This window comes from Monomorium pharaonis, chromosome 3 (assembly GCF_013373865.1).
Source record: "Monomorium pharaonis isolate MP-MQ-018 chromosome 3, ASM1337386v2, whole genome shotgun sequence".
Lineage (NCBI taxonomy): Eukaryota > Metazoa > Arthropoda > Insecta > Hymenoptera > Formicidae > Monomorium > Monomorium pharaonis.
Window position 1 is genome coordinate 24,836,601 of NC_050469.1, and position 26,654 is coordinate 24,863,254.

The following is a 26,654-nucleotide window of genomic DNA, read 5'->3' on the forward strand; positions in this document are numbered from 1 at the left end:
TTATTATTAAATCGTTACAGTTTAGATTTTCAAATTTTTATTTAATAAGCTAATTACTTTTGATTAATATGATACACTGAGTATTTTCTTCAATGTAGCTTTTATTTCATATAATTTTATAATAAAATCTAATGCATCAGTTTAATCGAAATGAAGCAGTTTATGCAAACATATATATTAGCACTTTAATATTTAATATTTTCTAATTATACATTTTGAGAAATTATTTCAAGAAAATATTATAAAGATCTTAACCTTGTTTTCAGTCTTAATAAAGACTGAAAACATACATATTTAATATACATACATATTGATTCTCTTTTAAATATTAAATTTAGATATTATATATATATTTTTTCTATATAACTGCAATTATTTATAGAATAAGATTTTATGATTAATATTTTGTATTAATTGATTTTTTACAAAAAAAGATATTTTATAAACCGTGAAGAGATAAAATAGCTTCGGTAATTTTATACGCATTTGCGAAGAAATTATAATTCATATATTCACTTTTTATTCTCTTTAAAAAATTTTAATTTTCAAACATTTTTAATAAATTATGTTCAGTTATTATAAAAAATATTTTTATAAGAGGATATGTGTGTATTAATTAAGAGGGTTATTATTTCGAATATTACGATCATTTAATACGTGACGTTAATCTCTTATGACGACCTACATTTTCTTTAACTCGGTATTTTGCCTTGATAATGATAAGATAATGGTAAGTGTTTTTAAATAACATTGAGTAAATTATAGAAACAGGAAAAAGAAGGTATATAATTTGCGGTATAAATCAATACCGTGTGTGAATTAAGAATTACATATTATTTCATCTTATAACAAAAAAAAAAAAACATGCGTTAATCCTTAAGAATATTCATGCACATACTTTCGCATAAAATTTATTGATCTATTAAGCGTAGATACGTTAATACTATAGGAGGAGTAAATTAACTTAATTGGTTGAGTGAATTGGGGTTAAACTATTTGAACGCGAAGTCATAGTCGTGGGCAAATCGCGAAAAAAAACAAGGTCGACAATACTGTACATGAATAAACGTATAATGTTAATTACTAAAAAGATGTACAATACTAATTGTTACTCTCGTTTTATGACCTACATTTATGAAACAACGATAAAAGCAATACGTGGAATGCACACATATATGTACATACACATAGTTATAAAAATCTGTATAATTTTGCAAAAAAGTTCCTTGCAGAATGATTTATTAAAAAGATTAATTAAAAGTTATGTTACAGGTTCATTCTTTAAATATCTTATTATTAATCAAAATATGAATATAGGTATTACGTTAAAATTCAAGACTCCTGGAGTAGGAGCGCGAATGTCACGTCATATAAATGTAAATGAAAAATGTAATCGTTTAATTTCAGTCGTAAAAAAAAAGATATTTTTACACCTCTATGATTAGTTCGCGGAATTGGTTTCTCGAGAACAACCGTGGCGAGTTAATAAATTGCAAATAATATTTTATTTCGCAATATAACGTGTGCTCGGCTTATCAAAAGTATATAAAATCTAAAATTTCGATTTTCGTTTTTAGCAACAAGGTACGTTTTTTTTTTATGTCAGACTCTTCAATAACACCTTCGAGGATCAATTAAATCAGACAGATGTAATCGCGTTTCGTCGTGAATCACTGTTCCAGACCGGACCGCTTTGTCCGATTCTCATCTTCAAAACCGAGAAAACAACGTACCGTGTGACTCAGGCCTTTGTTAGTAGGTCGTCAAGTGAGGTTCGAGTTTGTTTGATAATTTATCACGTGCGCGGTGAATGATGTAGTGCCGTGAAATCAGTCAGTTTTAAACTGCCCTGCAAGCTAATCGTTTAATAGTTACAAGCGAGTCCGAGGAACAGTACAGATGTGCGTTGCCAGACGTGGCGCGTGTATCCACCAAAAGAGTTGCGTGAGGCGGCCTATCCGCGATTAGTCCGATGCAGACGGCACGGCTGCAGCCCGCGTGTGTGTAGTTTGTTGACCCAGCTTTTAGATAACGAGACAAATAAAGAAGAACGGCTGGAAAAATGTCTCGCTGTTGATGACTTTAGCGCTTTCATCATTGTCGTCGTCCACATCCGCTTGTATTATCCGTCGCCTCCTACTTCAGCTCATCCCTGCGGGGCATGAGCTCTTCTGCGCGTCGTGTGATTAAACAGGCCGATTGAGAAGAGCTTTCGATTATTTGTGCGTCTGCGACACGCGGATGTAGAACGAAGTTCGGAACGCGCGCTTTTCTTCACGCGAGTTTCCCCGGTTTTCGTACGCGGATTATTGAGAGATCACGATCGGCTTTTATGTCGCAGTACGGTGCCATGGGTTTTGAAAGGTGAGTGTCCTCCGTGAGATTCACTCGATTCTTTGTGCCTCTGCGAAACTCTTATTAACCCTTTATGTATTACCATATGTATTTTATGTGCAATTTCTATGAAAGTTTCTAGAAATTGCAAAGGTAATCAAATTCTACTTTGTTTTATTCTTGTTCTAATATAAAGCATAAACATTTATTCTAGAAGGTTGAAAGTATGTTCATAAATTTTTAGAGAGTTTAAAAAATATTACTTTAAATAGATGAAAAAGTGATCAAAATCGAGAGACTCATGATAATACCTAGAAACTATTTCCTTTCACTCGTAGAACCCCAAACATGTGCTTGATTCAAACAAAGAATTTATAAAATGTCAAAGAGCTAGTAGCGCGCGATCTAGGTATTTGACAAACATAATTACGACTTATTTGTATTAAAGATTATTATCTTAGACAAAGCTTTGTTTTTCTTTTCTTTTATTCGATAAATTAGTCAACGCAATTGATGATAAGCTTAGAATTATCTTCGGGGCTTCTATCATATCATAATTTTGTTATCGTAGTCAAATATGTGCCAGTTTGTTAAAGAGAAGAAGCAAACATATTAGTTGTAATATTTTTATATTTCATAATATTAGAATATTGTTTCAAAAATAATTTATATAGTGACTCGTGAAGCATTAATCAATTCGTAATTATTCTACAGAACTTTTTCAGAAAATTCATAATACGAGGATATTTGTAGCACGATCATAAAGATACCTGTTTGTTTATGTGTTTTATTAATATTGAAATTCGCTGTTTTTTTCAATGGCTTTCTTCAAATCAGTTTGTCTAATCTACAATTCTCTGTTTCAACATTCGTTTCTTATCTCTTTCAAAGTTCATCAATAGAGACAAACAGAGTCTGACAACCAGTTTTGATTGGTTTGCTCAAGAAATAAAGAGAGAGAGAGAGAGAGAGAGAGAGAGAGAGAGAGAGAGAGAGAGAGAGAGAGAGAGAGAGAGAGAGGGAGAGAGAAGTGAGGGATGGCGAAAGAGCTAATGGCAGAGTATATTTCTCTTTCTTACAGAAGCTTGTCAAAAACTTTAATTGTAGGGCGCTAATTAACTTTTATCTCATCAATTTCGATAAAGTTATGTGCGCAGAGACAAAAAGGCAATAGGTAAAAAGCAAGAACCAAGAAGCAAAGAGCACATTGTAAATTAGCTTTTAATCTTATACATAGATAATTATTTTGTGCGGTACATCCCAGCAAACACATATAACATATACGAAAATATATATGTTTCATATCAATATCATATGACAGTTATACTTTTTATGAATTAAACTTAAGGAATAATAGAAAACAGATGATACAGATTTATTTTTTATTTAATTTCAAGTCGACTTTATTTCATTAAACTTGCAATACATTTGTATAATTGTTAAGTCACTCAATGTTAGTTGGAACTTGACCGGTTTCGTGTGAGTCACTATATAAAAAAACTGATACACATGTATGTAATACATTTTGTCAATATATATTTGATTAAATTGAAATATCCTATATATTTTTAAAGCATTGCGTTAATTGCCTTTATGGAGAGTGAATGGAGTGCTTCGGCCAATTTCTAAATTTAATGTATTTAACGGGATTGTAACTTTATGCGGTGATATACGAAAAGAACGTAGCTGCGGAACAGTGCGTTGCTGCGTAAAAATATCAAAGAGGGGCATCGAACTGCGTGCGTTCGAACGTAAACGAATAAACATATCATTAAATCGACCGGTTGCGCGCCAATTATTACGTCGGCACCGTTTTCCCGGAATAATTTTACAAAGTTAAAAATAATAAACCAATTTTGTCCCACGCAAAAAACATTCTCATCCGCTCGCTTGATAATGCTGCATTATTATAACATAAAGGGACGACAATTATAAATTTGAAATCCGCTTCTCCATGCATACAGAACGATTAATACTGTCGCACATTCTTATCAATATATTCATAAGCTCGTTACACACGGTTATAACTATCAACTACGTTGATGTATATTAGTTTTGCATAAAATGCGAGTTAAATATTCAAGCGCGGAAAGCAGCAAGTACTCGCCGAATCAAGTTCAGGAACTGAGTTACGCGTCGGTAAGATAATGTCTAGGTCAATATATATGTGTATTGGTGTATGCAAAACATTATATAGAATGTTACACAAGTGTGAGACACATTTGGCGTATGTAATTTCATGAGCAATTTGGAAGTTGCCAGAGATTTCGATAGATTTTTGTTATATCGAGATATTATCAAAGTTTTTTTTTGCATTAAAACATATGACTTTTTGAATTAAACTTAAGGAATAATAGCAAGCAGATGATATAGATTAATTTTTTTATTTAGTTTTTAATCGAGTTCATTTCATTAAATTTGCAATATATTTGTGATCTAATTTTAAAGATATTGAAAATGTAAAATGTATGATGAATGGCGATGATTAGTCGAGATTTTTATTTAAGATGAGAAACCAAATTTCATAATGGAATGTATTAAACTTTGATATCAATAAATCACTTATAACTCTTTCCGCAGCATAATGTAGCAGTACGTAGTATTTTCATGTTTAGTATTCGCACTTTGTTTCTCCTTTTCATTAAACCCATCACGTATGTTTCTCTTGCGGTTCATTGCCACGATACATACATCTATAGCGATCAAGGTTCGGTAACCATCAAGTCTCGCATGATGAATACTAACACAGACTGAGGTCACACTTGAAGCTTCATTTCATTCGTTTCTCGTCATATTTTCATTACTGATGCCCGCACTGATGCAACCGCTCTTTCACGTCCAAGTCCAGATCAAAAGAATATTCGTAATTGCGGGTGAATTCTATTGTTCCTTTATGTACGAAGTGAAATATATGGAAACGTAATTTGAGTGACGAGCAGTTTACGTAATCTAATTTCTTGCACATTTTATTATCTCAGCATTTACGATTAACTTTTGTTGTATAATCATGTTAGTCATAGTAACGAGGCCATTAATCAACGATATTATTTGATATGTAATTAAGTTAATCGGTAAAACTACTTGTTTGCGATAACGATTAATCTTATCACTTTAAACAGAAGAAGCGGATAATATGGACTAAGTATGAAAGTATTGCATGAAGAAATGGCCTTTTCAACTTGCTCGTAAATCGTCCTTAAGCGACGTCCTCTACATAATAAATCCCCCTTTTAATTTTTTCTCATTTACATGCGTACGTAAGCATGCGTCACAATGTGCTTATACTATTTCCGTAGCAGAGTTTGCGCAAAGTGCAGCACAATATGAGCCTGTGCAAAATGACATCTTATTTGTTGAATAATAGCACCAGTCGAATTCGAATAGCTGATTATTTTTATTCGAGATGATATGCAGCTATTTGCTCTTTCACTCAAACAAAAATCTACAAATATTAAAAATAGATTTTTATGAGTTACAACGAAGCAACTGCTTTTAATTTATTCCATTTCGATTTGAGGACAATATACATATAATGATTAATTTGTCATTATAAATAAAAAAGTTTTTGATTAATTAAGAGATTATTGCATAAATAGGAAAAAAGCATTCTAATAAAATGATAAAAGTTGCTAATTTGACTAAATTTTTCAATTTAATTAAATTTCTTCAATTCAACTATTTGTATTTTAGTCAAATATATAAATACTTAAATTGACGTTCAAGTATTTTATGTATTTAAGTTAATTGCGTAAATACTTAAACTGAAAAAAATTTAATCTAGTTGAAAAATTTAGTTAAATTAACAACATTTTTTTCTCTGTGTATCGACATGACGTGCAATTCATTTTTACATTCATAATAGTACTTAATTTTTAACAAATAATTGTTAAAATAATCAAATAATCTACACACAAATGTAATAAATATAATTAACAATAATATGACAATTTGCGATAAGAGAGGAATGGCATCTTTACGATCATAAATATCAATTAAGTGATTAGGGTTTTTATCAACATCTGTTTGATAATTAAAATATCAATTAGATAATTATCAATTAACAATAAGATTATAATATACGTATTAATACAGTCATCTTGTCATGACTCTATTTAAGTTTATCATGTACTTCAATATTATCATGTACTGCAGTATTACATCTTAATTTTGTTTTTCAGTATCATTTATTAATATCATTAATAATATTACATTGGCATATCATTACGTGAATAAATGCGGTGGATGAAGAATGCTTTTACATTTTCTACATAATTTAACGCACGTGCTCTTAAAGCGAATTAATGAAAATTGTGCCGTTAAATAGCAACAGATATATTTCACTGGGAATAATCACTTGCTTTCATCGCGAACATTTACACTTGGCTCTTCTGCTTTATATTTTACTGAGTGTGGCCAGTACAAAGAGTAAGATTTCACAATAAAAAGTGCAGTATCAATATGTAACTTTTAAAGCTTTCTCAATTTGAGATAAGTATTTCTTGATTCTCTCTCGTGGAATATAATTCGTGTTCAAGTTTAGAATTATATATTACACTTTTTTACTTTAGTTAAATTAACTAAATTAATTAACAACAAAACTTGTTCGCAGTTTGCACTATTAGTTTTCACCACTCTAATATCATTGATTAAAACAATCCACTACTAACTGATCCTCTCCAGTGAGATCTCATTAAAAGCAGTGCTACAAGTTACAACTGTTTCTATATTCTTCATTGCATTTTCAGTGATAAGATACTAATTCTTTTTAAGAGAGTACTTTCACTTTAATACTGTTAAAAATTCAATTTAAATTTAAGAATATTATATAAAATTTTTGCAAATTTTTGAGTAATATTTTCATAAATGCAACTATCTTCTTTCTTTAAATTAAAACAATTGAAAATATTTAAAATTGTTTTGATGATCATTAATTTCTCATCATTTTAATCATGCCGTCATGCCGATTATCATATTATTTTAATATCATTATTATCTACAATGTACGTGATAACGTATCAAAGGTTAGAGAAAAAAGTTATTTCCTTTCTTCCAAAATGTGACGTCTGCGCGATTATATCTTAATAAATATTGTATCATAATTGTGGACACGCCTCTGTTATTTGTGTGTAAAATCTCTTGCAAAAATCTATCAGGCATATTAAATATCGTAATTGGATTGATCAAATTGAAATTATTAAATATACATTGTGATAAATATTATCTAAATAGGATGTGGGTTATCATTAACATGTAAACTGTTCTGTTCATTTTGTGACCAATGCCTTGTCGTTCCTGTAGAATTTAATAGGAATTTAACTCAATTTATCAAATGGACAGTAAATGTGTACGGCATTGTTCGATTGTTAAAATAATGTTATTGAAAAATACGGCAGACGTTCGGAGAAATTAATTGCAATAAGTTCGTGAAAAATGGACGGTCATGGATTAATTTGTTAATCAGTTAATCAGTTATATCTTGTTAGACTTTCACACGGATATAAAACCGCAGCTCATACTGCACACGCGGGAGAGGCGACGCAAACCGGAGCGGGCTAGTTGAAACCAGTTATACACATACGATATTTCTTCAGAGCCTTTCAATATACTGGATAATGCTGAAGCTATCCTTTCCGCGACTTTTGATATTAATGGACTTCTATTCCGCGATAATTACACCCGGGGACAAATTGAATACGGGACATATTATACAGCGCGCGTGCGCGCGCGGATGTGTGTGTGTGTGTCAAAAGCTCTCTGACGAAATTGATTGCAGCGCGAATTATCGAATACGAGAGTGTTTCTCGTGCATCGCACAGAAATACATATTAAATTGTTGACATATCGAGCAACAGGCTCGTCAATTAAACTTGCGATGAAGTCACGGCTGCTTTTAGTATTTATGAAATGCACACATTGATAATATATTATAATTTATATCGCAGATTCGCATTCTGAACAAAAGAAAAAAGCACACAACGTAAGTCCGAGCAACAGTTTTGAGTATTCATCGACGAGCAAACTCGTGTTTTTCAAACATTTCGAGCATAGGTTCTTTACGAAAATAAAAATAAATAAAATAAGAAAAAGAACTGAAATTGCTGTACTTGGAATTGCCTCCGACATTTCTCAGACGATGCAGATTCCGAGAGATCTTCTCATTTTAATATTAATATTATTCTCATATTTATATTAATATTAATATATTTATATTAATATTAATGCGCGTTGGTTGCTCTCTTCCTGTTAGGCCAACCTACGATCGTGCATTTCGGAGAAGCTTTCCGGATGCAAGAGGATCGATCGGAGGTACGTTCGTCAATAATTTCCGCGCTTGTTTCTTCATAACTTTTAAATAAATCATTATTCCCCCGCCAATTGTTTAAGCCGCCTCCCACTCGCGCAAACATTATGTATAGCCCCTCTCACGGAAGGCATTTACCTTCAAAGAGACAGTATCCGCTGCCTTTGCGCGACAGAAGCGAGCAGGTGCACGCGAGATCCAGCGGACGTCCAGCGGTGGCGGCGACGACGACGGCCGTGGCGGAGGCGGCGTTTCATTAATTCGCTTATCGGTGATCATCCGGGTCGTGTTAGAGCAAAAAGTGTATCATGCAGCTCGCGTCTCGTGCGCGTGGAGATGGATTTCGCGACGTTTAGAAGGCCGTACTCGGGATAAACGTCAATCTTGAGCGCTCCGTTTTAAGGTAATAGAATATGTAAATACCGGGACAAGAATACACGCGCAGAAAGCGTTATTTCCCTCTCAGACCGCGATAAAAGCGTGGATCGTAAGCGTCACCTCCGTAAGTCCCTTCCCGAAACGCGGAGTGCACACGAGGAAAAGAATAAAGAAATAAAAAAAGAACAAAAGTTATCAGCTGCGATACACCAAAGTATGTATTGTTAGTATGTTTTGTATGTAAATATAAATGGAATGCAATTGCGTAAGTCTAATAATTTGCGTGTCTTGTATATTGATAGAAAAAAATGTGATATTTGCGATTATAATTACATAATAAAATAATTATAGTCAAGAATATCATTTTTATAGTAATTACTAGCTATGCCCTGCCACGCGTTGCTGTGGCTCTCTATTCTTATGCTACGTTTTTTTTTCAAATTTTCTTTGCTTTCGTTGTTTAACTTTCAAGAGCCTTGCTTTACTGTTGCTCTTTTTATTTTATTTTTGAATAAGCATTTATCTATCTTTAATAAATCTAATATTCATTTATTCACGTACTTCTAACTTTTTTTTAAAAGCTGCCATGGATTTAGAAATCCATTCAAAAGACTGTTTTAAATAAGTTCCTTTTTTTCAATAAAATAACAGCCATCTTTATTTTTCTTATTACCTTAATTTAAACACAATAGAAACATTCTTCGCCTCTCCCGGTCTCTCCCCGTCTCTCCCGGTCTCTCCCGGTCTCTCCGCGTCTCTCCCCGTCTCTCCCCGTCTCTTCTCGTCTCTCCCGGTCTCTCCCCGTTTCTCCCCGTCTCTCCCCGTCTCTCCCGGTCTCTCCCCGTCTCTCCCGGTCTCTCCCCGTTTCTCCCGGTCTCTCCCCGTCTCTCCCGGTCTCTCCCCGTTTCTCCCGGTCTCTCCCCGTCTCTCCCCGTCTCAATGTGTCAAAATTTCAATAATATTAATGAAAAACTATTTTTTACACTTAAATTATGGCCATCATTTTTGAAACACCGGTATATCCAAAATCAAACCCCATAAGAACACTCCCGGTTACGAATGTAACGTTGTGTCAAAATTTCAAAGCAATCGGTGAAAAACTTACGGAGATCTTAGATGAGGAACAAACATTTTTATTTATATAGATTACAATATTAAGTAATAATAATCATATAAATGTAGTGACATCAAATATTATTAAATAATTGTGCTATAAATTATATAGCTTTAAGATATATTGTATATTATTACTAATATTATAGTAATAATTAATATAAAAATGATATCCCTGATTATAATTATTTTACTATGCAACTATACAAATACAACACTTTCTCTATCAGTGTGGAAAAATTGATCTTTTGAAGTATTGAAACAGATAAGTATTGAAGGATTAAAGGATAAAATTTTTTTTTATAATTCTTGCGACAGTTATTGTGCTTTCGAAATAAATAAAATATTTTCACGATACGAATAGTAGTTTAATTAAAATTAAATTGTATCTATAATATATATAAATTATAATAATTATATCTAATAATTTCGATATTATTTACATTCAAAAGTTTGTCTACTCTGAATTTTATGTTTCTTTTTTATGTCGAATTTCATTCAAATTCTATTAAATTTATGTAGAATATAATATTTTTAGTCATCGAAATTATTCTATATAAACATAGAAAATGAAGAAAGATTAAAATTTATTGTATATATTATATATGTATATGAGTTGTGATTATTATACTAATATGTTATAAAAATTATAATATATTAGTGTAATAATATAATAGTGTAATTATAATTCGCACCAAGATCTAGCTGTCGACCGTATAGGGTCTTCTATCTCATTGATATGTTTAAAATTTATTAAATTGTTTATAATTCTCATCATTTAATTCAGAAAGACATAGTGAGCAAATACTTTTGAGCAGTAGTGCAACTATCAGTATTATCTACTAATAAGAAATGTGATATCTTTATATTTGAATAATACAAAACAATCTTTGCTCCCTAATTCAGGTGTTTGTACCCATTCGAGTGTTTGTACTTTTAATACTTAAAATTTATTACGACATCGTAGTTAGGATTCATATGAAATCGCGTGGCAACTCGACTATTACGAGGGAGATTCCGTGTTCGCGAATTAAAAGGGTATAAAGAGAGAAAAAAGACCCGTGGAAATAATAGCTGGTTCTGTTGCCTCATTCGTCCGCCGCGCGTTCTAAAGGCAAAGTATGTAATACCTCCTCGACGTCCTCGAGATTAACTCTTGGACCATTTGGGCGACTGGAAAACTTTCTTAGTCACCTCGCGCGGTAATGATCGGAATATCAAGGCACGCTCCATTAATTTATTAACATTGTCTAGTTGCTCGTAAACCTCGTTTTCGCGGAGAGACAATACCTGCCGCGCATAAATCGTGCGAGAATGGATAAACTTCACTGAAAGACTTTCGCGAGACAGCGGCGGCGTGCGTTTAATGCGACATCGGGATGGTATCGTAAAACCGAATACACAGCGGTTGTTACTCCCTTTTGCTTTGCGCATTTCATCGCATGGCTAAAACAATACCTCGTGACGCTGCAATGGGATAAACTGCACGATTGTTTCGAGCGCAGCGATCTGGCACAATTGGAAGATTACTTTATCTGATTCGGCGTTCCGATTTTCTTTTCGGGGCCCGCCTCTCTCTTTCGAGCGCGACGGTTTTCCGGTTTCCGGTTCCCGTTGGGAAATCAATAACCACGTGCCACACGTGGAAGTTAACCGCGTGCTTGCGAGAGGTCAGCACGCAGCCTTCGGGGAAAGGGCCGCCCTTAGAAATTTCTCTCCTGGAATTTTCCAAATATTTTAAAATTATCTGTTTATTAAACACAATACTTTGCAATATTGCTTATTTTGAACGACCTGATTGGCCACTTTATTAAATCAATATGTTAACAACGTTTCGACCCTTGTTTTGGGTCCTTCTTAAGTGTAATCTTCAATGTAATATTAAATATTGTAATACGTAGAAACTTCTTGCAACCATCTCGTTCGTCATGAATTATGCAAGTAAATCATAAGCCATAAGATGATTGTGAGTCAGTTCAAATTTTATAACCGTCATCAAACTTATTGCAAAGTATAACTTTTGTCTGATTTGGGTATGTCAGTTGTTCATTAAAAAAGTGATATTATAAACTTGTATACGATGTAGAAGTTAGGTGCAAGTGCGGCAGTTAGAGTGGGAAGTCACTCTAATAAAAATCACGACCATTACATTACTGTGGTTGACGAGAAACTGATGCAACAAACAATACTTTGTATTTTGAAGGGAAAAGCGCGAAAACAGAGCAGCACGGGAAAGCGAGAATTGTTAAACGCTCCACTGCAAATTTCTACGTTAAAAACAATTTTGCTTTAATTACGTGACGGTTCTGTAAAACCGATTTATTGTGCGTTCAGTGTTTGCAAAGATACGGCGCATTAAGCGTAAGATACGGCACTTTTTTTATACGATATCGTTTTCACGTAAGTCCACGATACTCGTTTACACGTGTACACACGCAGACATAATGATGCTTCGCATTGCTCTTGCATATTAAAAAATCGATAACGAACTGATAAGACTTTTTTGTAGAAAACTGCGATTATCTGATTCACAGTTTTATCATTTCGTGTCGTATCGCCACGCGTGGTGGAACGCCGCTTCACATTCGCTTTACGCTTCCTTTTTTGGGTTCTCAATAATTATTACGCTCTGATAATCTTGTTTCTAATGCGCCGTACTTCTTGCGCTATTTGCCGCCGGGCGGACCGCTAACTCCCAGCACCTGCAACATCGTCGTTATATGCATGCGTTGTTTATATACCGTCGGGATAGTTCCGGCTGCTCGGCGGAGAAGTCGTTTCCGAGGGTAGTTCCTCTCTCTTTCTCTCTCTCTCTCTCTCTCTCTCTCTCTCTCTCTCTCTCTCTCTTTTCCCCTCTCTTCCCCTGTTCCGGTGCTTTTTATGGGGAAAAGCTTTCTGTAGCCGCCTTCGCGCGGCGAACTGATCCCATTTCTTTATGTAATGCCTGCCCGAGTCCGACGCGCGCGACTGGCATCATTTTTCATTCGCGCGATGTTCCCAGGAAACTTGAAACATAAAGCGCCAGGTTGAACTTTCGATCGGCCGCCGCGGCGGCGATTCCCGGCAAGTAGTATAAATTCCGAATATGATTGCAGCTTACAGGACGTAAAAGACGACAGCATGCGGCTGTGCTGTTCAAGGAGAGACGAGGCTGGCCCGCTGTCAGGACTGGAAAATGGTACGAATGATATTCACACGTTGACGTAATCGTGAAATGGAAATGCAGAAGAAGCGAACTCTCTTTACATCGAATGAATAATCTCTAAACTGAGAAAAATTTTACGTAATAAAAATGCGACAAAACCTCGTTTAAATTCAGCGAACTATTTTACACGAGTCGGAATTAACACATGTTTTTTAATACTCACTTAAAGCACACACATATCCAAGAGTTTTCTACAGATGTAATCCATGTTTTTATTGCATTATTGACAGATATATTAATATATTAAATCATATATTAATCTAAAAGGCAACACTATCAGTTATCATTTAGAAAAGGAATTGACTAAATTCATGTAAGGGAGGGTTATGATATTTTTCAATAAAAATAAAACTGAATAAAAACCATATGTCAATTTCCACTCATGTACAACGACAGTATTTAAACTAGGCGATTCAACCTCAAATATCACGCTCTAGACGATCTTTTGATATTGATGACAATAACATGTGCAATTTATGAATTTCGACAGAAGTTTCTGATAAATTAAGTGTTCACAGACACATCAATCATTTTTCGGCATAAAAAATGTTAGTTACACATCTATTAACAACTTATTCAATAGTTTACTTACAAGATATATTTCCAAAGTTGATTTTTTTTATATAACTATTAGAAAAGGCATATTAATCTATATATAATTAATATCTCGCGAGTTAACGCCAAAATCTTATTTTTCACTGTTTAAATTTCGAGAGCATTTGCACAAATTAGTGATAAATGTTGCCCGGTTCTAATCTCGCATAACACAGGCAAATTGTACGAAGTCTTGTACACACAGTCAGCCGTTTGAAGAGACGATTAAGGTGGGCTTATATTTCTAGCCGGATTATTCTTCCAGTTAGTGTTAAGTATCACTGCTTAGCAGTGGTATTAAATTACTAAGTATACATGTATATACACGTACAATAGACGCCAGCTTGTTAAAGAGACATTGGAGATTACACCGTAATTGTGCATAGGCTCTATATATCTGATTATTCATTGTTATATAACTTGCTATTTTCTAGACGCTTACAGGTACGTCGCATAATTAATTATAAGGGAAGATACAAATTGATCATAATTACGCGGAATCTTTTTCATCGCGTGTTTTCAATAAGCTTTATATGATAAATAGATATACTTTTCGATTGATTTAATATCTCGAAGTAAAGTGATTTAATAGAACGGCGAATAGAACAACATAATGTGACTCTTCCTGTTGTGATCCCTTGATTAAGAAGCGCAGATTATATAATCAAATTTTTATTTATTTGCTTTTATAAGCCTCGTATGTGATAGACGCACTAAAAAAATAAATATTTGTTGTAGGAGCAATAATTTGGTGAAACTGTACCGTGTACAAAAATTTTAATATTTTTTTATTTACGCGTATTTCGTACAAGCAACTAAAATTTTTGTAGAATAAAAAACAAAATTGTTCGCTGTTAAAAGGTGCCTCAACTAAAGGCTTTGCTGAATTAACACAATAACACAACGTGATTTTTCTTGTTATGTTATTTTTTTAAATCGAGAAACACAGATCGCACGATCGAATGTTTATTCATTTCCAGGAGCTACTATGGATCCAGCAGCGGTGAATAAAATAGAAAGATTTGGACTGTACCAGCTACTGATGTTCGTATTTATTAGTGTACCGTTGATGTTATCGGCAGGAGTCACGCTTTCTTACGTATTTACTGCGGGCGAGGTTAAATACAGGTACGCGCATGCGGGCATATCTTTGCTAATTATTTAAACATTCGTCTGTGCACATGCAATCAAGATGCATAATGCAAACATACGTTCGCGACATACACACACGATGTCGAAATTAAAACCGTGAGAGAATTAAAGCAAGAAGAAAAGCAATTGTTTCAATGCAGATGTTTAGTGCCGGAATGCGAGAATCCGGACAACACGACGCTCGAGCCGCCGTGGGTCAACGCTTCCGCGCCGAAAATCGACGGTGTCATTTCCGGTTGCACGCGTTACACGGTGCGGGATCGTCATCCGGACAGATGTACGGAAGCGTCGTTCACCAACGTCACCCGCGACTGCGACTCTTGGATTTACGATCCGGAAGAGCGTACGATACTCAACGAGGTAATGTGGCCCGCGTCATGTGATCGGCGCGTATTTTCCATCCGCCGAGATTCAGCGCGGCCGATTAATTTTCTCTTTTCCTTTTCCTTTCGCCAATCTCGACGCGCAGTGGGACTTTACCTGCGATGCTAATCTATGGAAGCTCACGCTGGTGGGCACGATACAGAATGTCGGTCAGTTCGTCGGCCTGATGTTCGCTGGATACATATCTGACAGGTGAGAGATCGGCGCAATATCCCCGGGGTTTTAATTAATTAACTTCGTAACGAAATATTCCATAACATTCGTCGCGGATTCATGGCGATGCCGTCGCGTGTTTTCATTCTATATGCTTATATCTTTATGGTGCCAGGAAGAAAAATATAATTTCACTAAATTTATATCATACGGCAGCTAATTAAATAATTGGCTGCTGCGTAATGAAATTTAAGATTATATTTACATTAAATTAGAATCGTACGACAATGTAACTTATAAAAAATAATATTATAATAATATGCACGCACATATGATAAATTTAATTAAGATAGTGCTATTTTTCCTCATAACTGCTAATAATAATTTCTCTACGAGAAGATTTTAAAATTCATTACGGTTCTTTTTATACCCTTTTTTGCGAACGTGTTAGACACGCTCACATGGATATTTAGCTAAGCATCGCAAAGTATTTCTCTCGTTGCGCGTTTTTTTTTGTATACTCTGCGATAAATCGCGATCTGTCGCGAGATTAAATTCTTAGTTAAAAGGACATGTATAGCTTACGTAATGCGAAATAATACGGACGGTCTGTAACACAATGTTCCTTGCGGCTCGTCGAGGATTTCACGGATTCTCAATATAAGAAAACGTGGCGTGCCACGCGGCGATATCGTGGAGGAACTTCGCATTGCGGCACGGGAGAAATGCGCTTTGTCCGGGACAACGAGAGGTATACATATCCGCGCGTCCGTGTCTTTTATTTCCAGGTTTGGGAGACGTACCTTTTTGACGCTGTCGACGTCTCTGTCTGGAGTCAGTGGCTTGATACAGTCCTTCTCCGTGAATTATTGGATGTTTCTCGCATTCGAATTCCTCGATGCCGTCATGGCGGCTGGAATTTACAGCGCGGGATTTATTTTAGGTACGTTAATAACGCAGGACAATAAATAAATGCTCGCGGGGGAGGAAAGGAGAGAGGAGGGGGGGAGGGGGGTAAAAAATATGCGACACCTGTAAGCGTTATGTCGCTTCCGTCTATTACGAGTGCTCGCGGGCGGCGGAGCGTATTCTCGATGCAATGCTCTTTACTCGCGTTTGGAATGCAAATACGCGACACGCGCGTAACGCAGATATTTTCGAGTTATTTATTCTGGATTTGCCACGTGTTTATTTAGTCGTTTATTAAAATTATAGCTGCAGCTTTATGCAACACGCATTTAGATTTCTATGAAAATATATTCCGTGACAAAACATTCTCGGGAAATGTAAAACCAACGAACCGTGCGGGGGATAATAAGCTCCCGCTTGGAAATTCTTCGAGATTATACTTGTGGAAAATGAATAAGCAGGAAAAAAATATTTAATTTCGTCTAATGCGTGTGACGGTTCGGGAAGCTGGAAGAATGCGCTTTTTCTGAATCGATGATTTATCGATAATATTTATCATTTAGATTTCTTATCAGAATATTGATTAAATTTATCAATAGTAGACTATCTTCAGACATTTGAGATTATTTTAAAATGTAAAACAATTTTATGTATCAAAATTTTCAAATTTACGTAAGTTCAAATCACGTACTGTATAAGAAAAGATATTTAAAATGTTTTTCTGAAATATAAATTCTTAGGCAGCATCATAGCAAACATCGACACATATGGCTTTTACATATTATATCATCAGACGAAATATACAGTTCTGTGAAATATGTCTTATTTCTCTAATTAATTGTTTACTTGCAACGAATACATTATACATATATATATATATATATATATATATATATATATATTTCTGAAATAAATAAGTAAATAAATAAATATATATATATCTATCTCTATCAAATAAATTAATTAATAAAAAAATGAAATACATCTCATAGAAATATATATTTTGCCATCACGAAATTTTATTATTGATAAATATCGAAAAAAAAATGTCACAAGTAATATTTGCTTGCTAATATTTCGACTTTTTCAGTGTATTAGTCGCGCGAATGTATTTCTCTGTTCGTTTTTAGTAATTACCAACATATTATAAATTGCACATTAAGAATCCCGTAATATATAAAATGTGTTTATTAGATTCACGTGTTTCAATGTAACTAACTTACGTGTGATTATGTTTGGTAATGATTTATGCGCTTGTTCGTGCTCAGCGACGGAGACATTGGGAATGAAAAACAGAGTCTTCGGAGCCACCATCGCCGGCTGCATATTTGCCACGGGTGAGATCTTGCTGGGATTGCTCGCGAGTTGGCTAAGATCTTGGCGATCGCTTCTTAGAGTGGTAAACGCGGTGGGATTGCTAGCTATTTTCCTGCCGTTGCTCGTTCCAGAATCAATTAGGTAATCCTTTTTCATTTTAATGAAACGTTCGCGCGTATCGGTAGAACATCATTTTCGATCGATTAGAAAGATCTCAAATCGGCGAACGTTATCAGAAATTTATTGGATTACGTGCGCGACCAATTCTCCTTGAATATCTGTCGCGATGATGAAGGTAATGTAATGAATTGCATTAAAAAAGATCGAGCGATCAGTTAGGATTGTCTGTTATCTTAATGCAACTTTTTATAGACGATAAATGATTAATCGGAATTTATCAAATGGTCTTTGTATGCGATAAAAGTAGAATTCTCTACATTCTTTCACCTGTGAAATGACTAGGGCTGTGCGCACAATAAGCGATGCTATTTTCAAGGTGGTTACTAGCGAAGGGCAAACACGACGAAGTAGAGAAAATATATCGTAAAATGGCCCAAATGAACGGCCTGCCAGTAACGAACGAAGCCATCAATGCGTTCAAGGAAATGAACGTAGACAAGGATGAAACGGTACGTTATTTATCTTTTGATATTTGACATTGAAAATGTCTTGTCTGCATATTTGCCTACTGTTATCTAAAATGCAACTATCGTTCGTAACTTTCAGCACACATTCGGCAAATTTTATTGGCTTTCGTACTGCTCTACAAACGCCAATATCAAATAGTTTGCATACGATCCGCGCGACCATTGAGATTGATGCGATTTTTCAGAAAAGCGAACCGGTGATATCGGACGAGAGGAAACCGATCGTGCAGGTTCTACATAGCTCGGTGATACTCATTCGGCTGCTGGTCTGCTCGTTCTGCTGGCTCACGAACACGTTCGTTTATTACGGAATATCGTTGAATTCCGTGGCGTTCGCCGGGGATAAGTACATCAATTTCGTGCTCGTCGCGGTGGTCGAGATACCGGCGTATTGCCTCGCCTGGGTGCTGACCGATCACATTGGCCGTAAACCAACGCTCTCCGGCGCGTTCCTGCTGAGCGGGGCGTTCTGCCTCGCAATCCAGTTCGTACCGACAGGTAAAGAGATAAAAAAAAAAAAGGTTTCTCAGACAGACAGGGATGGATCCTCGTTTCGTAGGTCGCCGTTATGAAAAGCCGTGTTAAATTGAGTTTACGCTAGAGAAATTTTTGCGAGGGGAGAATTTCGGGATATTTTTTTAAACATTAATGCCGACGATGTGCACCTCGCTGTACCTCGTGTATTCCCTTCATCATCGAGCTGTTTAAGTGCTTATCCCATTCATTTTCGTGCAAAGGAGGATAGACGTAATACGCGAAAAAAAAGAGAAAAAATCCTTTTTGAAACAACGCTGCTCCTCTCATGCTCATTAATACCATACATTTTTCGCATCATCATGAATGAATATATGAATAAGTATGTACTCCGCGAATATACATTAGTGTCTTCCGATAATAAGCTTTGGATATGTTAAAATACAGGAAAAAGAAGAGACACCTTTTTTTTCATGAGTGCGTTCTTGCGCATTAAGAGCATGGAATACCCCTTTGAAAAAAGTCGATTATTTTCTTTCAAAGTGAATATCGTTGAAATTATAAAAGATAGAGAAAAATGTTTAATTGAAAGTCAGTTTCAAGAATACTTTATTATATATGTATATATATAATTATAAAAGTAGTTTTTAAAAATAAAAATTAAAAGAATTTTATTATTAAAGCATTCTTGAAACCATTCAATTTTTATTTAAACATTTTTCTATCTTTCATAATTTTGCTAATATTCGCTTTGACAGAAAATAGTGAAATAATAAGATTTTTTTTCAAAGAGATGTGTTGCATTCCCTTTCGAGAACGCATTTTAAAAAATTACGTGTATCTTTCATGTACAGTTAACATATATCCAACGTTTATATTAAAATCGGAGGGGGACACTTGTTGGGTTATCTTGTAAGACTACGTCTTATCGTGAAAACGAGGGTTTTGGATTTCGAGGTGTTACTTTAAATTACGACACTTTTTTATCCTCCTCTCGGTGATCTCTAATCCCGGTTTTCGCACGTGTCTTCGTTGAAATCGCGAGGTTTAATTGCGGGCGCGCGCGCACGCGCGCATATACGGATATACGAGTTACAATCACGCGAAAATATAAGCTGCAAATGTGTGAAATACGCCACGTTGGATATTACATGTGTAATCCGGATCCGGGGGCAAAAAGCGCGTTGAGACGGCGTTACGTGCCGGCGTCGTTCGGCTCGGTCGCGACCGTGTTGTTCACGTAATTATGTCGGCTATAATGGGCCGCTACGCGCTGCGGCGCGCGATCCCGATGATTTATCGCCGCTCTGTTCCAGGAGCTTGGAGTTACGGGCCTTTACTTTTATTCATGGCCGGGAAGCTGTGTATCACTGTGGCGTTCGCAACCGTCTACGTCTACACGGTGGAGATGTTCCCGACGACGCTCAGGCATTCCCTGCTTGGAATTTGCAGCATGACCGGTCGCATCGGTTCAATCTTATCGCCGCAAACGCCTCTTCTGGTGAGTCAATAGACAGGTTTTGCAAAATTAAACAGATGCCTCCCGATTACCCGAATTGTATTTCAATGACGCTGCGCGATCACGAACATTTTTCAGACATCTGCCAATCAATCGCAAATCCTTTTATAATTTCAGATTGAATTTAATGTTTCAAATTTTTACTATGAATCTCGTATTAAACTGCATGTCGAGATTGAGGATTACACATCAGAAATTAGAATTGAACCAATTAATTAACCAGGATTAGGCACTTTCTTTAGAAAAGTAATATGTTATTTAACGATTCGTCACTTTTTTTGTTACTTCATTTGTAATGATAAAAAGTAAGATATTAGATTTTAAAATTGTGTCATTTAACAATTAATATTAAAACTTGTAATTCTAAATTAGTCTGTGTAGCAAAAACTTTTCTTTATATTAAAATTATCTAATCATTTCTTCCATATATTAAGATATTTTTTGAATATATATTTAACGTTAATCAAAATTTAGACTTTGTAATTTACAGGCGCTAATTTTATTTAAAAAAATTTATTTTTAAATGTTAAAACCGTTAATAAAATGCATTCCGGTATTCATATCTACTTAGTACTGAAAATCTGTAACAATTTTCACGCTACATATGAAACTTTTATAGAGAGTACTAATAATGACTATTTTGTAGTTTAAAAAATAAAATATAAAGTACGAAATATTTTTTTCAATATTTATTTTTCATAATTTAACAATTAAATTTGAAAATATAAAAAAAAACTTATAATTCTATTAATTACATGTAACCTTTGATCTAGCTCGCAAATTATTATTTGAGCATTGAATAGGTACACGAATCTATTGAATAAAGATAATAGAGAACTAAAATAATGATAAAAGTTGAATTCGTTATCGTTTATGGTAAAAATGTAACGTGTCTGTTACCGTTGCAGATAAAAAAAGTACCAATAACGATAACGCGTTCTTCCCAATTCTATCAATCATAGTTTTAATTTTGTTCTAATTGAATTTTAATCTTCAATTCGTATTCCTCAATCTCTATAATGCACAAATTGATCCAGATTTCACAAATGATAGATTTTATGTGAAAGAGTCATTTATATAAATTCCAGTTTTTTAATACTTTAATAAAAATGTGCGTATAATTTTCATAAATGATAGCATACATTTTGCAATATTTTGTATGAAGCTCTCAATCACTGTTGAGAAATTTATATTGACGAGAGCGTCGTACAAGCTAAACATACCTTCAAACATTTCGCTAATTACACGTACCCTCATTTACGTTCAGGCGCAAATAATGCCTTCGTTGCCGCTCATCTTGTTCGGATCCATGGCCATGATCACGGGCGTCCTGTCTCTGATTTTCCCGGAAACTTTAGGAACGAAACTTCCGGATTCCGTGTCGGAGGCGGAGAAGATCGGCAAGTCAAACGGGACTTCCAAAATTCCGGATTTTAACACGCCGCCGCGCCAGAGGAGCAGCGCAGAACGCTAAGATGCGCTAAGTCCTTCTCTTTCCTCTCACCGCGCCGAGGAGAAACGGCGATAGCTTTTAAAAGTTTACTGGCAGAGCGACGGCCCCGAGATGCGCCTGGTGACGCCAGACAGAGATAAGGGGGTGGCCTTCACGAGACTCTAAAATACGCGGGGCGCACAATTGATGCGGGGGAGAGAAATAACTGCCGGGATGGAAGGGGGAGGGGGATCCGTGGTTGCCGCAACAATGTGCGCAACGCACGCTCGCAGATTTTATCTGTCGGCAATTTGAATAAGCACGGCATATTCCTCTCCGTAACTGTTTACCCTCCGCCGCCACTGCCGTCGCCACTATGCCCGTCGTCATTTGTCTTACTCCCCCGCATTTATCCGTCCGCGCGCGCGCTCGGAAGACAAGGATTATAATATCTTCCGGTAAAGTCCCGGTGTTCCCACGGTATCTCGAAATCTTCCGAAATCTCCCAGGCGTGCATGCGCGTGCAATTCGCCAGATATTAAGTGGAAATATCGGATCTTTACTGGTCTCCGTCGTATTTGTATGATATTTGTATAACTTTATCAAGCATTATTTTTTGTTTCACGAGTCGCAATACTCGCGTAGCATTAATATAATTATTTAATATAATTATTCTTTAAATGCAACGGTTTATTTCATTAAATTTATTTCACAGAAATCATAGAATCAGAGTTCCTCAAATGAGAGTTAGAACTGATATGCGTCACATATCAAAATATGTTTCATGTACCAAAAATTAAAAAATTTTACAAATTGTTTTATTACTACGTTTAAATATCTGTGTAAAAGTTGTGTAAAAAGTTAACAATAATTTAAGTCATGATGTAAAGGAAAGTCACCAATATTGACATAAGTTTCCTAAAATTCCTTTATATCTAATTTTTATATATAATCCCGTATGCTACGTCTTGAGGAACAGCATAATGTATTTGTACATCAACAAAATATGTATTTTACATTGAAGTGAAAGGTTTCTAAAGGAATTCTCATATACATTAACTTATAAATATTTTGTGCAAGTAAATCGTGCTAGAGAAAAAGAAAAAGTACTTTATTATGTCAGTTTGGAGGCACAATTTCTCAGACTTTTATTTTTGTTTATCTTGAGCGAAAATATTAATTATTACAAAATATAAAATAATAGTATGAAAACTGCTTTTATTTTTAGCTTTTGTTTTAAGAAATATTTTCCAAAACAAAGTGATATGCTAGTACTGATGACTTTTTTTATAACACAATTAGAAACAGCGGTCATAGTAACATCTTAGTGCTCAAATAATATTTCTTATAGGATTTTATGTAATGTATATACATTTTCAAGAAAGAGAGAGAGAGAGAGAAAGTTCTTCAAACACCTTATTTTTGGTCTTAAAAATTTATGAGCTACATTACAGACATTTTTAAATTAGATTAAAATATCACACACTGAGAAAAATATATTGATTATATCAACAAGACATAAATGATTGTCATCCTTAAATGTATTTTGGTGAAATTAAGTAGAGTTCTGGTTATTATTTAATTTTATCACCTTTGCGCTCAGTAAGACTCGGATCTACGCTCTCAGAAAAAATGGATTAAGGCATCTGACTAGATTAGATTTTTTCTGAGAGACTTTAATCTAATAATATTAAAATTTCTATAAGATTCCTGATTTGTCTGATTTTTCAACATACTTAAATCTATCAGATTTCCAATTAATGTAATGTTCCATCAATTTCGACAATAGGAAGGGGACTATTAGTCAGTTTCGACTGCCACATTGAAACTGTTGCTAGTTACCTAACAACACACACACACACACACACACAATTGTAAACCTATAAAATATGTTTAGTAATGGTATCGTTGAAATATTTGATTGTTATAAACAAATTTAATAATATTAACAAAATTATAATAATATTAATAAAATTGGTAATAATTATAAACATGTACAAATTAAGATTGACAATGCATCAGGTCTGTTACTTAGATACCAAACTTTTTTTTAAAGAGAAGATAGAGACCGTTATTTGATCAAGAGTGCTTGCAGTATTTTAAAGAAAATAAATATACTGGGTTACTCGTATCAAATCGTATTTGCAGAATGTTAATAATGATCAATGTCCTACGTTCCTTGAAGAACTTTACGTAGAATAAATACGGTAAAGATGTTTGAAGAAAGAGAAAAAGAAACACAAATATCCATTCCACGTCAGGATTTGCTTTGCGTAGCGATGCGCGAACGATTTGCTCGCACGTGGGCACCTGTCAGCGCAAAACATTTACGAAAACATCGAATATCTACCGCGTATGCGTATAATATAGCGTAGTTTGACCGTTCAGTATATGACACGAGTTTTTTTTACTCTGAGCTCTTAATATTTTGTAATTCACTAGCGTGACGTAAATTATGTATATTCAATGTGTTGATTCGCTGCGGCACTTTAGGTTTAATTGTTCTGACGAGGTATGCATACGTGCATGTTACGCGTATTTTATATTTCGTTCTTACTGCGATCTCTTTTATACGTACGGAAACAGTGGCGTATCTAATGAGAATGTAAAGTATTGCAAACTAGAGCAGGAGTTTCTTTATAATTAAAACTTTTGTTTCTTTTTTACCGAGAAAAAGAGAATTAATAATAATTTATTCTCGTTCTCTGGATACGCTATGATATCGCGAAGTATTAAATATCAATAAGTATTACGAATATTTAAAAAAACGTTGGCATCGCGTAATGTAAGCATAAGAAATAATGTATTATATAAAACTAGAACTGTTAGAAAGAATGAATTATGTATAAATGTCAAAGATGCAAATAGATTATTCTTTATACAGAGATGCAGCAATTTTATTCCCATGTAAGTTTAATAAAAAAAAGTTTACTACAGAAACTAGTTTAAAGTTAAGTATATAAATTTTAATATTAATTATTATATTTAATAATAATTATTAAATAATGGAATTTAATAGAAAATTTACAAAATGAATAATATTATTAGTATCAGTAAATAATATTAGTAGTCGTGTGATTAATATTGATGGATTAATGTATAATATTGACAATTATTTCAAATTTTTAGATTCTCAAATATCATTATCGCTGTGCAATAGGAATATTAACAACAATAATTATTTTCTAAAGAAAACATCAGTTTGTCAATATTACAACTACAAACAGGTAAGGTACGTAAAACTGAGCTGAAATGTCGTAATAATAATCATCGGGTAAGCTTATAAAAAATATGGATGCATACTGCCAGTATTTTTTTACTGACTTAATATTGAAAAATTAATCAGTATTATTTCTATTATAGTGCAAGGTCTTCGATTCAAGCAACAATATTGTTGTATTAAGTGTATTGATAGTAATACTGTTTGAAAAGGACGCGTCAGTAGAGATCTAAAATCAGAATCTGGCCAGATAGCCAGTTTTGATTAGTTTGTCCATTTTTGAAAGAGAGAAAGAGATAAATAAAAAGATAGAAAAGAAATGAGGAAGGGTAGTAGTATATTTTTCTCTTTCACAAGGTTTTGCCCATATTTATCAATATATATGGCCAGCCTTTGATTAAGATTTCTATCTATCTGTACTATATTTCACAATCATGGATGACGTAATCGTAGAAATAATCTTTGATTGTGAAAATATTTATGCGTACTGTTAATATTACTGAAATCTAATGTCTTACTTTTTAGCATTACAAAAATAAAATGAAAAAAAAATTACAAATCGTTACCTTCTAAGTAATGACAACGATAATATTTTTATGAAGTAACGTTCCCAACCACACTTTTTTTATAGAATCTGAATTTGCAATGTAATTATCGGTTATACGTCTATTAATTATCTATTATATATTTAATATTGCAATTCTTATGTTACGGATATACATGTTCTGATCTATCTAAGCAACAATAGCGGTTACGTCTCTCGCGAGAAGACAGAAACATTTTAGAACGTTTTAGATTACGTCTTCTTGCCCATCACAAATTACCGGAGATCACACCGAATCCGATCGGTTCGCTTTGCATTCCACTGGTTTGAGAAATCGGCCATGTTTACGATTCGCCGATCCACAGGGACTGGTACCTCGATTCCAGCCGGTGCTCTATAAATCTAGGGATGCGCATCCGTGTGGTGGACGGATCTTTAGCGCGACGTATCATGCTTGTGTACAACCTTTATCCTAGATTAACTACGTCACGCTCAGCCCGATTTCAATCCATCGCGTAGGTGTATACGTGACGTGCTCTACCGAGCGCACGATGTTTCTCATTTTGCAACGCGAAAAAAGGTACCGTCATACACCATAGAGATGTCACGATCGAATAGCGCCATGCGACAATATGCGAAAAAGAAAGAAAGAAAAATATCGATAATTGGGCGCTTACCGCCGTCAGCGATATTTTACGTGAACCGACAAGAGCAAAGTCCCTGTCGGTTGACGACGTTATTAGCAAACTTCCATCCCCTTTGCATCTTCATGCATTTTCATCGTTTAAGCATTTGCATTTGACCGAGATAATCGCGCCGCTCTTAATTTATGAATGAAAATCGTGTAAGTGTAATCGATGCCTGTTTTCAAGCCAGCAATTGAGAATCTCTTTTTCTAACAGATCTTCTGCTCAAGAACAGATTCTCTCGCGAGAAGGCAGAGAAACGGGACATTTTAGATTACGTCTCGCTGTTGCC

At 34.7% G+C, this 26,654-nt stretch overlaps 1 protein-coding gene across 3 annotated transcripts; it reads left to right on the forward strand.

The window, feature by feature from the left end:
* The first annotated feature begins 1,459 nt into the window (after nucleotides 1–1,459).
* On the forward strand, nucleotides 1,460–24,797 carry LOC105833404 (solute carrier family 22 member 21). 3 transcript variants are annotated; one of them, XM_036283621.1, is made up of 11 exons: nucleotides 1,460–2,364; nucleotides 13,222–13,304; nucleotides 14,906–15,053; nucleotides 15,218–15,437; nucleotides 15,547–15,653; nucleotides 16,403–16,557; nucleotides 17,792–17,981; nucleotides 18,337–18,469; nucleotides 18,673–18,985; nucleotides 20,278–20,462; nucleotides 21,748–24,797. In XM_036283621.1, the coding sequence occupies exons 1-11, from the start codon at nucleotides 2,333–2,335 to the stop codon at nucleotides 21,952–21,954; spliced, it is 1,773 nt and encodes a 590-aa protein (XP_036139514.1). In that variant the 5' UTR covers nucleotides 1,460–2,332; the 3' UTR covers nucleotides 21,955–24,797. The 3 variants fall into 3 exon arrangements, with proteins under 3 accessions (XP_036139514.1, XP_036139516.1, XP_036139515.1); XM_036283623.1 differs by lacking the exon at nucleotides 1,460–2,364 and adding an exon at nucleotides 8,861–9,227 and having other exon boundaries at nucleotides 21,748–21,954; XM_036283622.1 differs by lacking the exon at nucleotides 1,460–2,364 and adding an exon at nucleotides 8,861–9,038 and having other exon boundaries at nucleotides 21,748–21,954.
* The last annotated feature ends 1,857 nt before the right edge of the window (nucleotides 24,798–26,654 follow it).